The 15,400-nt window shown below is 40.1% G+C and overlaps 1 protein-coding gene across 2 annotated transcripts in view; it reads right to left on the bottom strand.

The window, feature by feature from the left end:
* Positions 1 to 15,400, bottom strand: part of CSMD2 (CUB and Sushi multiple domains 2) — a 1,446,274-nt gene that overhangs the window by 275,305 nt on the left and 1,155,569 nt on the right. For both annotated transcript variants that reach the window (XM_082247591.1, XM_082247592.1), the window contains one exon: positions 2,259 to 2,461. In XM_082247591.1, coding sequence (XP_082103717.1) covers positions 2,259 to 2,461 — 203 coding nt within the window. The remainder of the gene's footprint in view (positions 1 to 2,258; positions 2,462 to 15,400) is intronic.

Here is a 15,400-nt window from a genome sequence, read left to right as displayed (position 1 = left end):
TGCTTGCTATCATTTCTACATTACAAGGTGCAGGTTTAGCGGGGAGGGGAGCCTGTCAGAGGCTAAACGCCTGATTAGCTTTCTAATCTAATCTGATATTAGAGAAACATTATTTTCTCGCTGTTTCAAGAGGCCTCTGCATTTTTTATGGTCTTCTGGGAGAAGGAGACACTTGATGGCAATAAGTTCATGAATATAATTTGAGTGAAGAGCATTTCTTATGCATTATAACAGCATGGGGGATGTGATATAACAAACATTATACACAAGGGAATAAATGTGTACAGTACATATGTATGTACACAATCACACCCATAAACACTTATATTGGGTTGTCTGTTTTGTGGACACACAAATGTATAAATCTAAACTGTGCTGAACAAAACCTTTTTCTTTCAGTAACTGTCCCATGTATTTGGAGAAACTTAAAGTAGTTGTTAACAGACATGAAATATGAAAAAAAGCATATCCCTCTATATTGTGTACTTGTCTCTACCAAGAGCACTAAGCGTCATTTTTGTCTGCTCCTTCCTTCCTATGATATAACTTCTGACATATTTCCCTGACAACAAGAGAAAAATGGTGACAGGGGAGGACATCCAGCTGATTGACAGCCTCAGCTCTGTTCCTATGTGCTGTTTGGAGAGGGGTGTACCCTTTCCCTCCAATCAGTTCTCAGTGCTCACCTTCCTGAGCTCTGCAGAGTGGGACTTTAGCTCTCCACTCCCTGTTTTCTGAACACTCAGACAAGCATTAAAAATTCTGGACTTTGAGAGGATGTGGAGAAGAGAAGATTGCAGATAAACAGGTACACCTCATGTACATTTGTTTTATCTCTGTGTATCACTTGAGGGCAATCATCTAACTGGGTATATGTTAGGGTTCACAACCACTTTATTTTCCCGCTGGATCATTTTTTATTTAAAATAAACCTGTCATATACTGTACTTGGGGGACTCAAGCTAAACATATGATGAAAACATGCATAATAAGTCATTACCTTCAGTAATAAGTATGTCAGAAAAATCAGTAGATCCAGAGACTACATTGAATTATTTAGTTATTATTCATATTATTTAAATATTATATTATTTAAAATAGTATATAATATATTTTTAATATACATTTAAAATATATTACATATATATTTAATACACATTATGTTTAATAATTATCTAATAATTGAATTCATATTATATTAAATATTATTTAATTCCTATTATTATTATTATTATTTATTTACTTTTGAGAAGTATGTTAAATGCTATGTCCAATGCCCAAAGCAATGCAGTTGAATGTTTCAGTTTGTCACGCACATTCCACATGATACATTTTAGGGGCGCTATGGCTTGAGTTGTGGATCTACATATTGATCAAGGGGGACGGTATATTCATCTAGAGATATCAGATTCAGCAGTGGGGTGTGTTGAGCTAGCGCACGTGGATATAATACAGTGGTGAAAATATAAAGTACATAAGTAACAGTTCCCAAAGAATCCAAAACCCTCGTGGCTTTGCAAACACCCCAGCTTTTGAAAACATTATCCAAACGTTGTATTGCAGGAACCCTGTGTCCCCAAGGGGCTAAGTATAACAGACACAGACTGTAATTAATATTATTTTCATTTAGATCCATACAATTCCACACTCAATTCTTCCCTTTGGTTCTGAAGTTCTAAACACCACAATGCCCTTTCTGGTAGGGAAGGAGACCTGATATGTCTCTGCTGTAGCTCATTAGCACTAACAGATCTCCTCCCCACCCCAGCCTGTGGGACGTCAATGTAAAGAGAAGCAGCACACTGAGTTAATCTCTCTGTCCTTCTGCTCTCCCCTCTTCTCAGCAAGCCCTTTGCACTGCAGCACTCATTGAGCCAACTCAACTTTTTTACACCCCAGTCATACTCAGATGCTTACATTTAAAAAAAAAACATTAAGGGGTGTATTAATAAATGCAGAGGTGCATTTATGTATGTCTGTTATGTCTGCCTTCAGTATAGCTTTAAAATCTACTGTCTTGCAGGGATTCATTAACACCATTTATTATGACCAGGCAATCAGTAAAAAAAAATATATCTTTAGCCTTTAATTCTTGATTAGATGCAGAAGATTATTTTCACATGTAGCAATGCTGGGACGCCTGCTGTTCTTCAGCCTCACAAGAGACTATCAGGAGTTTGGCTGAATCAGGTCCAATAAGTAGTAGAATCTGAATGTTCTGAATGGACGCCACGATATATAATCAAAATATATCTTACCTGAGTAGTGAATGGAGAAGCCTTGTTTGCTGGTAAAGAAATCGGTGTTGAACTGGAGAGTGACAGAGTTAAAAGTGCTGTGTGTATCAGGGGGTAAAGTGGAACCACTGAGCTCCTTCATGAGAATTCCACTCTCTATTGAGCCATCCCATATCTTCAACACATCATGAACTTCCTCTGTGTGGAAAACTGTGAAGTGTAATCTAGGAAGGAAAGGTAAAGTATCAGATGACTGATAACGTACAAAGAGGTGCACTTGAAAGCATATTACATAAACAATATACAGCAATAAACCCTTAGACAGTATTGTCTGTACATGAAACAATAATTCATCAATATCAGAGAAAAATATATTTTAGCGTATTTTACCCACTTGAGCTTCTACACATTTTCCCCTTAATGAAGAAAGAAAATGGTACATTTAAAGTATATCTAAAACCACAATTTTGTAGATTTGGATAGAGTAGGGAAGGGTGTTAACCATTGTCAGGTTTTTTGCCATGTCCCATTTAGGAGATTTCTCTTGCATCCCGTAGACACAGCAGGAAGTGTAAGGAAATATCCCCTAAAAAAGCTTGTCTTAACTGTAACCAATTGTCTATATTGAAATATTCCCACTTTATTCCTGTTCCAGTGACAACTCAAAAATGTGAATTTTCCCTCGCTTTCAGTGCCAGTAGCAGTGGACACAAGGACGAATAGAAAGATTAAAGTGGTTATAAACCATTCTTTGTTTTTCAAAAATAAACATGCCTATACTTACCTGCTCAGTGCAATAGTTTTGCTCAGAGCAGCCCGATCCTCTTCTTGTGGGGTCCCCTGCCAGCACTCCAGGCCCCTCCTCTTTATGGTGTACCCCCACAGAAAGCTGCTTTCCCTGGAGGCACCCGTGCATGCTCGCTCCTGAGTCCCGCTGCTGCGTCTATTGACGCAGACAGCGGGACTTGCCCCCACCCCCCCCCCCCCGATCCCGTGTCACAGGGTTTGATTGACTGCAGTGGGAGCCAATGATTTCTGCTGCTATCAATCTGTTCAATGATGGGAGAGACAGCGGCTGGAGTCGTTGTGTTCGTTCACATCACTGGATTGGATCAGGCTCAGGTAGGAAAAAGGTGTGGGGGTGGGGGGGGGGGGGTTTGTTTACAGCTGCCGCACGAAAGATTTTTCATTTTACTGCATAGATTGCATTAACTGCTGCAGATGCGAAAGGTTTACACCCCTTCCTGACCAGGCCATTTTTTGCAATACGGCATTGCGTTACTTTAAATGATAATTGTGCGACACTGTACACAAATAAAATGCATGTTCTTTTTTTCCCCCACAAATAGAGCTTTCTTTTGGTGGTATTTGATCACCTCAAAAAGAGATCGACAATTTTGAAAAAAAAAAATACAATATTTTTTACTTTCTGCTATAAAACAACCCAATAAAAAATGGAAAAAATCTAATTTCTTCTGTAGTTTAGGCCAATTTCTATTCTGCTACATATTTTTGGTAAAAAAAAATCCCAAAAAGCATATTTTGATTGGTTTGTGCAAAAGCTATAGCGTCTACAAACTATGGGATATATTTTATGGAATTTTTATTTATGTTCTTTTTAATTGTAATGGGGGTGATCAACAATATTTAGCAGGACTGCGGCATTGTGGCGGACAAATCTGACACTCAGTGACACTTTTTGGGGACCAGTGCTAAAATGTACTAATGACACTGGCAGGGAAGGGGTTGACATCAGGGGCAATCAAAGGGTTAAATGTGCTCCTAGGGAGTGCTTTCTAACTGTGGGGGCAGGGGGAGTGCTTTGGTTGTGAGTAGACAGAGATCTGTGTTCCTGCAGAAACACAGGATCCCTGTCTCCCCTACTAGCAGCCTTGTTTACATGGGCAGACTGCCAATTTGCCTCTCTTGGCTCCCGTTGTGTCCGATCAAGTGCGGCAGAACTGGAAACATGAAAATGACATACAGGTACGTGATTTTGCGCAGAAGAGTCGCCGCCCCGCAGTATATGTATGTGGGGTGGTCAGCAAAGGTGAAAAATCTTAAGGTTTTAGGACCAATTTAAGTCTCCTCTGTAGGGTCGCAGATAGCAATAAAAATCTGACTGACAGGGTTGCTAACCTTTTCTCAGTCTATTTAAAATTAAAAAAAAAAAGATATACTTTGAAGTAGAAGGCGGCCTGACAACGGGTATTCAAATGATTACATATTCTTAACAAGAAGTTGATAAAACAAGTAATCCACCTCTTTAGTCAGAAAGTTAAGTCTTGATAGATCAATTTATGCTTTCCCCTTTTGCAGGTATAGCCATGTAAGACCTTAAAGCAGAAGTATCGTCACCTTTTACCTACAGGTAAGCCTATATTAAGGCTTACCTGTAGGTACAATTAATATCTCTTAAACCTGCAAGGTTTAGGAGATATTCGCCCTGCATGCAGCCACTGAAACCAGCGGCGCATTCGCTCTGAAGGTCCGGCAACCTTCAGAGCTCTTTGCTGGCTCCTAGCCGGAAAGTAAACTCCCACGCACATACGCGGTAGTGACATCATTGCGGCTCCGGTCACTCACAGCGCCAGAGCCACCGAACCCGGAAGAGACGCAGAGGGAACAGGACAGCTCCCTCAGCAGTGTCCTGGTGACCGTGTCGGGGCTTCGTTTTAAGGTAAGTATTTCATAATGAGCTTGTATGTGATGCATACTAGCTCATTATGCCTTTGTCCTGCAGGGTTTGTTTTTTTTTCGGTGAGAATACAACCGCTTTAAAAATAAATGCCTATACTGTCTAAAACCCAGCAATACACTGTCTCTCTCTCTGCTCTGCACATACTCAGTTGCTCTCCATTTTTGGAATTGTGCCAAAAATTAGAGCCACTAGAGGTTGACCTGCTGACAGCCTAAAGCCTGCTGCTCAGGGGATCCGTGCTTCACCAAAATCACAAAACAATATTTTTTACTTTCTGCTATATAACATTCCCAATATAAAAAAAAAAAAAAAATTAAAAAATCTAATTTTGTCATCATTTTAGGCCAATATGTATTCTGCTACATATTTTTGGTAAAAAAAATTCCCAATAAGTGTATATTGATTGGTTTGCACAAAAGTTATCACGTCTACAAACTAGGAGAAAGATTTATGTCATTTTTTTTTTTTTTTACTAGTAATGGTGGAGATCAGCGATTTTTAGCTGGACTGCAACATTGTGGGGGACAGATCGGACACCTAACTGACACTTTTGGGGGACCAGTGACATTACTACAGTACTAAGTGCTAAAAATATGCACTGTTACTGTACAAATTACACTGGCAGGGAAAGGGTTAACACCAGGGGCGATCAAAGGGTTAAATGTGTGCCTAGGGGATGCTTTGTAACTGTGTGGGGGATGGGCTCACTGGATGAACACAAAGACCTGTGCTCCTAAATAGGAGGAACACAGGATCCCTGTGTTCATCACTGGCAGAACAGCGATCTGCCGTGTTTACATTGGCAGACCACCGTTCTGTCTCCATGGGGAGAGATCGTGGGTGCCCGGTGGACATCCCGGCCACCGGACCCGCAGATTGGCGCCCTCTCTAGCTAATCGACGTGCCCACACTAACTGCTACACGAAGGGACGTACATGTACGTCGTTTCGTGTAACAGAGCAGACCTGCCGCAGTATAACTACGGCGACTGGTCGGCAAGTGGTTAAAGGGGCAAATACATTAATTGCTACTAAAAGACATACTGTTTTTACTATATTTGGGTATTATGTGTCCTAACCCTCTCTGTAGAATTAATTGAGGATAAACCTTATAAAGCTGAAAGTGACTGCCACTCAACTTTCTTTTGTACCCCACAAAAAGTGAAATGATGGACTGCTTTATCATCTAGGCTAGGGGTCATCCCCAACCATCCAGATGAGAGGTGTGCTACATCCATTAATATTCAAGTGTCTATATTCTGGCCAGAGTTATAGTTTAGGACACAAGTCTATTGATTTGTCTATATCTTTTACAGAATTGAAAGGTATATTTTTGGGGTAAGACAATCATGGTTTGCGTTTGACAGTTATTTTACATTTTTATGAAGTTTAAGGGCAAAAATAAGTGAAGAAAAGTTTGACTGATTTCACTAATGATAGCTTTCAAGCCATGTTAAAGTCATAGTCATAAATATGCAGTCAAAGTGACATTGTGCTAACAATCCCCTTTTTATAGCCTTGCCTCAATTTTCCTGTTAAAGATATTTTTTTCTAAAAATGCCTATTTAAAAAAAATTGGGATATTATTATTTTTTTTTTTAATCTAAGTGAACAGAAATTTAGCAAAGGACACATTCTTTACTCCTTTAACCACTTAAGTCCTGGAGGATTTGGCTGCTCAATGACCAGGCCCTATTTTGTGATTCAACACTGCGTGATTTTAACGGACAATTGCACGGTCGCGCGACGCTGTACCCAAATTAAATTGACATCCTTTTTTTTTCCACAAAAAGAGCTTTCTCTCTTCGCTTGATCACCTGTGTGATTTTAATTTTTGGGCTATAAACAAAAAAAGAGCGACAATTTTGAAAAAATAACAATATTTTTCACATTTTTTTATATGAAATTCTCAAAAAAATGTAAAAATTAATTTTTTAACATTTTAGGCCAATTTGTTTTCTGTTACACATTTTTTGGTAAATAAAATTGCAATAAGCGTATTTTGATTGGTTTGCGCAAAAGATACTGAGTTTACTAACTACTGGAAATATTTATGTCATTTTTATTGTTTTTTTTTTTAAACTAGTAATGGCGGCGATCTGTGATTTTTTTTTTTTGCAGGACTGCGACATTGTGGTGGACAGTTTGGACCCCTGACTGACATTTTTGGGGGTACCAGTGACATTACTACAGTAATCAGTGCTATAAATATGCACTGTTACTGTAAAAATGACACTGGCAGGGAAGGGGTTAACTTTATTGGTGATCAAGGATCAAGGGGTTAAGTGTGTCCCTAGGGGCGTGATTCTAACTGTGGGGGGGGGGGAGGGATGGCTAGTGAAGTAATCACAGAGACATACGATCCTACATAGCAGGATTGCATAGCCTCTGTCATTACTTCAGGGAGAATGACAGACGGCTGTGTTTACATCAGCTGTCTGTCTTTCTCCCTCTCCTGAGGGAGAACGCGAGTGGCCAGTGGCCATCGGAGCCACTGGTCACACGCGCTGGCTAGGCAGGGAACGAGCGGGGGACGGGAGCGCGCCGACGCGCGTTTGCCCCCTACAGGCTCGTGGGCGAGTGACGTACCCCTACGTCACTTTGCCTGTAGGGGGCTGACTGCCGCAGTAAATAGTCGTGTGGCAGTCGGCAAGTGGTTAATTATTTTAACTCCTAAGTAAATAAAATGATACCTCATAAGCGGATGATTGATATGAATGAAAAATATAACATCTGTTATGTTCTTCATTTGTAAAAAAAGGAACTCTCCGTGCTCCTGTAGCCCATAGCTGGCAGTCATGGGGTTATCTCATAAAGTATCAGTCCACCTAAATTTGACTATTCTATTAGTGGTATAATCTGGTAAATATCTTCAACCACGGGTCTTTTTTTCTCTTACAGACTTCTATGGAGAGATATTTCCCATCAAAGCTCCTGATCCTGTTCTCACCCACCTTGAAGCCTTACACCTCCTGCTAAAACCCAAGTTCTTCTACTTTTTGTTGAATTCTCCATAATACAAATTATGTGAGAATGCAGTGTGGAGACTGGATCCCCATGTTTTGCAGACCCAAGAGATTAAGCACACCACACAGTATAATAGAAAATGTGCTGCTCTAACTAATTCAGATAAAGCTATTCTAGTAACTTGGTGACAGTTTGGCCATAACAAAAACATAGACTAAACAAATTGTACATCATCACTGCATATCAGAATACAGGTAAATCAAAAGGGAACAAAACAAATGAAAGCAGATGAAATAACAAAGCAATGACCAGAACATTCGTTTTCTGGCTAACGGGGTATTTATTTAGAAGAAAATAACATTCATTTAACAGGGGCATTTATTGCTGGTATAAAGTCTCATCTATTTGACAGGTACCTCAATACTTACTGATTATTTGGTAACCAATATAGACCATATTGCGTTTTAATAATCATTTAATAATTTTATATTTTTTTGTACAGCTATATTCACACTTTACTACTACTATTAAGATGTAGAAAAAATGCTTACTGTGTATATCTAAATTTTCTGCTGCCTTTAGTTTTGTAAGACTTTACAACATTACTTCTTTCAGAGATATTTTAGTTTTTGGTTACTGCTGGTGGTACACTTCATTTCTGTGTTCAAACCATAATTAACAATAACCAGATTGATTTTGGCACTCAGTTTATAGAAAGCAAGCTTTGACATAGATGACAATGAATTTGAAATCGGATTTTGTTCATGTGTAGCACCCTCCTAGGTAGGTGCTAGGAAAAGCATAATGTGGCCCTGTCTGCTTATCGGGGGGGGGGGGGGCTGATCATTCAGCTAGGCTGTCATGTGTTTCCAGGTGTGTCTGTTGAGTCTGGGGAGTCTCCCCAATGTGTCCAATGAGGGCTTTTATTGGACAGTGAAGGAAACCTAGCCAATAGTACACCAGGGCTTGTATCTATCCCAGAGGGCCGGGGTCTGTCGCAATGCACCCTGGGATGGGGTATAAGTCTGAGGGGAACACCTGACAGAGCGTCTTTAGTGGGAAGAGTCCCAGGAGGAGGCTGACGGCTGTCACTCCTCCTGTCAGAGGAAGAAAGTGTGCCCTGGGCGGTCGGCCTAGAGGACCAGAGGTTGAGCTGGGCTGCAGAAAGGGATCCAGAGTGCTGTGGATCATGTGGAGCTGCTGGGCAGATGTTTCCAGGAAAAACAGTGTTGTGAGTACTCAAAACTGCCCAGGGGTCTGCCTAGGATAGGGGACCACTCCAGAAGGTCAAAGGGATCCGGGAGCCAGCTAACCAGTAGAGAGGTTTAGAGAAAGGGGGTGCTTGTGTCTAAACCCTGAAGAGAAGTGAGAGGAAAGGGGGCGCCGGTGTGGGCCCTGAAGTGTTCAGCAGTGCAGCAGTGTATATAAATAGCTACCTCAGCAAGGAGTGCTTAAGGGAGCATGAAGAGGACTTCTTTATCCAGAAAAGCAGTCACAAGTCAGTTCAGCATTAACAGACTTCAGGCCAGTGTTAACCAGCGTTAACCGGCGTTGACCGGCATCTTGCCAGCGTCAAGTCAGCGCCAACCAGCATTTTTCAAGTGTCTCCACTAAGTTGTACAAAGTTGAGCCAAATGAGTATCCCACTCATCCATTCTCCCATCCAAGTTATAAAATAAATACAAAAACCCAAAGATACTGGGCTGGTCATTGTCTCAGTGCTTTCACTTGGAGAAACAAGCACAAAGGGACTTTGTTGCACCCGGTGGCCCAGGGGGACCCATATCCAGCAAATGGCTGGGAATCTTGCTACACATGTAAAGAGGAAAGGGTTGCTGCTTCTCCCAATCAGCCCAGGTGAATAAACAATAAGGAGCAGCCTCAGCCTATACGTATACACCACACACGCTGATACATTTTGCCCCGCCAACTGAGTTAAGTTATATTGTGACTAAGCCTCGGTGGGCGGGGTAAAATGTATCATGGTGCATGGTTTGGTGGAGACATGTAGGCTGAGGCCGTTCCTTATCGTTTATTCATCTGGGCTGGTTGGGAGTAGTGGTGGTCCTTTTCTCTTTACACTCACTAGCCCTCTGGATTGGAATCAGGATAAACCTGCACCCCATGCTCTGGGACACAGGGATCTACTTTCACCTCCACTGTGCCAAAAGCAATATAACAAGCCACCCTGATTCTGTTCATGTCAGAAATCTTGAAGAATTTGTTTTGGCAATGCCTACCTAAATTCTTGGTTTACACTAGTGCTGCTTCACGATCATGTGTCTTTTAGTGCATTTTCGTAGCTTTTTTTTACATACATTGTGGATGTAAGACTAGTTGTTAAACAAAAAACCTACCAAAAAATGAACTAAAAACTTATGTACATACACTGCCATTTAAGTCTTTTGGGCCAAAATTATGCTGCAGCAAAAGAAATACCTGCATCTTTTCAATAGCCTCAGTGCATCATGTTGCATTGATGTGAATGAGCGCCATAGAGAATAATGTGATTTCCAATGTCATGCATTGCAGCATGTCAGCAGGCGCAGAAGAAATTACACAAGTGCGAACGGCCCTTACAGAGATTTCATCAAAAAAGTCCCTTTGCATTTGCATCAGAATGTTGGCTTTATTGCCTAACTCAAAATGATATAGATGAAAATGTACAAATGATGTTAGATTTCTATGTCATAAATATATTTATATAAACACCAGATTTTATAATCTCATCTACATCAAATTTAACAAGTGCTCATGTCAACCACATCTTTCATCATAGAGGTTTCATTATAGAGCTCCAAGTTTCGGTTTTGTTATTACGACTTGAGCTTTAATCCTCTGCTATGATCAGAACTAATGTGTAATAAAGTCTTAGGTATGGCTGGCTGATTTCTTCCATTATGGCTAAAAATACAGGTTTGTAAATCTCGGCTCATAATTATTATTACTGTGCAGTGTGACAGAAATCCTTTGGTGAAGGACAGTGGATTTAAGATGCTGGTTCCCATTTAGGGTGAACACAAGGTAGCTCTTTTGATGAAAGGCTTCCTAACATCACAAGAGAAATTAAAAAGCCATTGTGGTTGTGTGTTATTACACTCTGTCAAATCTTTGCCAGCTTTGCCATTGATTAGCATACATTGTACCCAGACACCCATTTGCATTTATATAGGAGTTTTATCCAAAACTGCATCCAACTGTGCCGAACAATCTCAGACAGAGCAAAGGGGATTTCAGAGATCAGCTTTAGCATAGGCAGTGAAATGAAACCCGCAGATTCAAGCAGACAGTCTGCCAAATACCTGCCCCCAGCCTGTCCCTTTCACCCTGGGTGATAGTGACACTTGGCCGTAAGGGAGCATCTGACCGACTCTGTCTTTAGTGGTGATGCATGACAGTGACAGAGTGAGAAGGGGCCCTGCACTGAACATGTGTCTCATGTACTGTACATAATGACATTGATAGTCTAGGATGTGTCCACACTGAAGACTGCACATTATCTATCTGTCTCTGTTACTGCTGTACACTGCTATGTAATGTCTATTCTCAGTGCAAAGGAATCCAAAGTTTTCTTTACTTGTGCTCAATGACAATTTGGAGACAAATATACACCTTTCATTGTATTGAATTCCTGCCCATATATGTCCACCTTTGTGCATAATAAAGGTGTTTATCAAAAGGCTATTTATCAAGTGGATTAACAATTGTGGGGGATAGACAACGAGTGTGATGGAAATTTAGTCATGCAATGCCCAAATCTGCCTGTATTGTGTTTGTTTTAACTTTACAACCATAACCATTGTACCTTGCATTACCTAGAAACCAGTTTTGAACTTCGGACAACCAGGTCTTACAGGACTGGCCATATATTTGTAAAGGAAGTCAAAAATTGAAGATGGTAGTTAGAAGACCCGCTACAATATGACACCAGTGGTTGAATGTGCAGGTTTTTGCCCCATGTAGACACCCATATCAGCTTCATCTGGATGTAACAATAGAGCTCAGACAGGCACCCCCTTTGTCTCTGGAGGTCAGGAGTAGCCTGTAAACATTGTTAATTGCATTCACATCTGAACAATAGTCTATGGGTGCCTAAAGCTGGCCATAGACGGTTAGGAATGCAGCTGGTTCAGGCCAGAATGATCAACTTGGGTATAACCAACCTGCCAGATTTTACATGCAATAATTGCTAGCAGCTGTTATAGCTAGCAATAAGCAGTGATTCTTCCTTGCGGGAATGGCTCCCCACGTCAGGAGAACACAATGGCTCAGAAGTAGGGATTTCCCTGTCAACACTGTCTGCAACACGTGGTTGCAGGAAAGAAACAGATTCCATCAACTGGCCTTAAAGTTGAACAAGCTTAAACTATCTCTGGAGGCTGAATACCTATAACAGAGTTATCTGTAATTAGAATAATCATATAAAACTGCAAATTTCCTGAACTTCAGTCACTCTTTGAATAATAGGGGAGCTGGGGGATTGATGATACAGTGATGGTACATGATAGGCTAGTGCAAACTACTAGTTTTGGCAGTCATCAGTGTGATGCTACACAATGAGGATGGGCCTAGATGAATCATGATGCTCTTGGAAATATGTCATTACACTCAGCCTGACTGTACAGGCTCGTAGGCCAGTTTAACAATGCATAGCAGCTCTAAGCCTAGACCAGTCTTACAGCTCCCAGAAGCAAGGACTTTGCTCTATTACACTGCCAAAAGGCAAATACATTTATCTGTACCAAGGACAATAATCTTTAAATGAAACAGCTTCATAAAAATAGTGTACTTGTGAGTGTTCTGTACAAAGGTTTTTCATTAAGCCCAAGGGCCAGGCTTTAAAGAAAGCATTTTGTGAAATACTGGGCTACCATAGTTGACCTTTTCATTTTACAATCCTAGTTGCCCGACTGTCATACTGAACCTCTGATTTTAGTAGCTTCTGAAACAAGTCAGGAATTCTGATAAGCTGCATTTGTATTCCAGTGACTCAAAGTAGTGAAAATAGAGGCTGTCAGACAACTAGCATTTTCAGAAAGCACACAGCACTGTCAGGCCCATATGTCTATCATTGAAAAAAATCTTTTAAATAGACTCCTCCTCACAGTGTTTAGATCTGACCAGTGGATGCTAGGACCAAGCACTAAATCTTTGGATGAGGTCCTATACGCATTACCCAGGCAGAGGAATGCAGAGAAAGTAAGTAAGGTGTGTCTGGGTTGGGAATTAAAGAGACGGGGAAAAGTAACGGAGTCCCTTTATGTCAACTCAGATGACCCATTCTCAACAGTGCGGTCTTTTTAAAGAAATGTACATTAAAGAAAAACAGGCAACAAGGGAAGTTCGTGATAATCCGTGTACTCTTAATGTTTAATTAATAAGCCTTGCAACACAAGGTATACACAATGCTGTTAACACACAACAGGGTTGATTTACCTAGACTGGAGAGTGCAAAATCTGGAGCAGATGTGCATAGAAACCAATCAGTTTCTACGTTTTTTTTTTTTCAAAGCTTAATTGAACAAGCTGAAGTTAGAAACTGATTAGCTCCCATGCACAGCTGCACCAGATTTGGAATCTCCAGTTTTAGTAAATTAACCCCAACCAAATTAACTATTCTTTTTTACATGTCTTCTAAATAGACTGCAGACTCGTGTCTACATGATTCTGATTTGTGCCACCTCCATTGTGAAGCAGCAGTTTGCTTGGAGAGAGAGGGGCACCAATACAAATTTTTTTCTTCTTTACAAAGGATCAGATGTAAAGCCATTAGCAATATGACAATTCCCCAAAACTATAGGCTTAGCTAGCAAAGAAACCAGGTACGCTTAAGGTAAAAGTGTAGCTATCCAGTAGGCACAATGTTTCTTTAGATGTAACCTGGTATCAACATTTCTTACCAAAGTGAAGACAAGTAGATACAACAGAGAACATCTGCATCTAAGGCTGTCTTTAACAATTATGGAGCTATCTTACAGGCTGTGCACAAATAAGAAGCTTCATTTCTGCCATGGTTAACCAGCAATGGCAGGAAATAAAGTGTGAAGGAAAGGAATTTGGATTGTGTCTCCACTAGACCATAACACTGTCTGAAATGAAGCAGCGTAAGTGAACAGAAGGTGATAGATTATACACAGGTAACCAGCAGAGATACTCTCTAAACTCCAAGTGGAACAATTCATTTACACCTTCCCATGGAAAGAAATCTTAGGGGAGACTAAACAACTGTAAGGATATTTCCAATGATAGGCTAATTTGATTATATTTTTTTGACAGAAAAACACAGCAAATCATCCAATATTTAAAAACAAAACAGCAAGTTACAGGATAAAATAAACTAAGCACCCTTTGTCTGCAGTGTTACTGTACAGTCTGTGCAGCACCAGGCTGCAGGACTTTCAGGTTATTGTTAAAAAACTCAGGGGCAGGGTAGAGGGACTCTGTTTGCCTGTTTTATTCTTCAAACTTAGAATTTACAATTTCAATGTGCAACACAAAGTACATCACATTTCTGCTTCTGTCATAAACAAGAAAGTAAACACATTTACACAGCTTCAAAATTGAAACCGATATTACAAACAGGATGGCAGCTTTATCACACAGCTTTGAAAGATATTTAGCTATTAAAATTAAACCTTTCCACTTTAAATATTATTACAATTCTACTAATGTGCTATGACTTCGCTTTACACCAGGTACTTAAATTGTACCCCATATATATTCAGCAACGTTGGGGTTGAAATACTAAAGGCAAGTAGGCTGCTCATTTTATATGGGAAGCTGCACTTTGCAAGGTAATTACCTCGGAGCTTAGTAAATGCAGAACATTTTCTCTTTTCAAAAATTACCCAATCTTGTACAAGGAAAAAAAAAATGCATTTTTGCTTGCACACAATTGAAAAATTAAAGTCAGCAGAGTTTTACCTTTTCTAGGGAAAATTCCTTTGCAAAGGGCAACTTCCTTTGCAAATTGAACAGCCTATTTGCCTTGAACTCAACACCATTACACAGTGAATGGAGGATATGAAATAAGCAGACTGACAAAGCTTTTTTAACCTGATGGATCTGTATACAGGCAATTGCAGTCAGTTTGTTATATTTGTGGTAACATTTAAATACGTTTGCATTAAAGTCCTATTCAAAATTAGATTAGATCACAGCTGTTGAGGTCCAGTGTGTATGGTAATATCAGATTAGCTTCTATTAGTAATATAAGGCAGGCTTTATCTTTGACATGAGATAGCATAGCTGCACAGAAATACCAATTTAAGTCCTGTTCCAAGAAGCTGAAATTACAATTACTATCATGTATAACAAACTAAATGTTAGTCCATGACTTTATAATACCTACATGCTGCCTTGCTTTCCAAAAATCCAAATTTCGTCACATTTTTGTGTTTGTCCAACATGGATTACCACTCTACATATGTTTCATAGTACGTTGTAGCATAAAAAATAAGCTTTGTAATTATCCTGCTTAGAAAAATCTTTGTTAT

Source organism: Pelophylax lessonae (genome assembly GCF_965119305.1).
Source record: "Pelophylax lessonae genome assembly, chromosome: 2".
Classification (NCBI taxonomy): domain Eukaryota; kingdom Metazoa; phylum Chordata; class Amphibia; order Anura; family Ranidae; genus Pelophylax; species Pelophylax lessonae.
The sequence above is the reverse complement of the archived record's forward strand: the minus strand, read 5'-3'. Positions and strand labels throughout refer to the sequence as shown.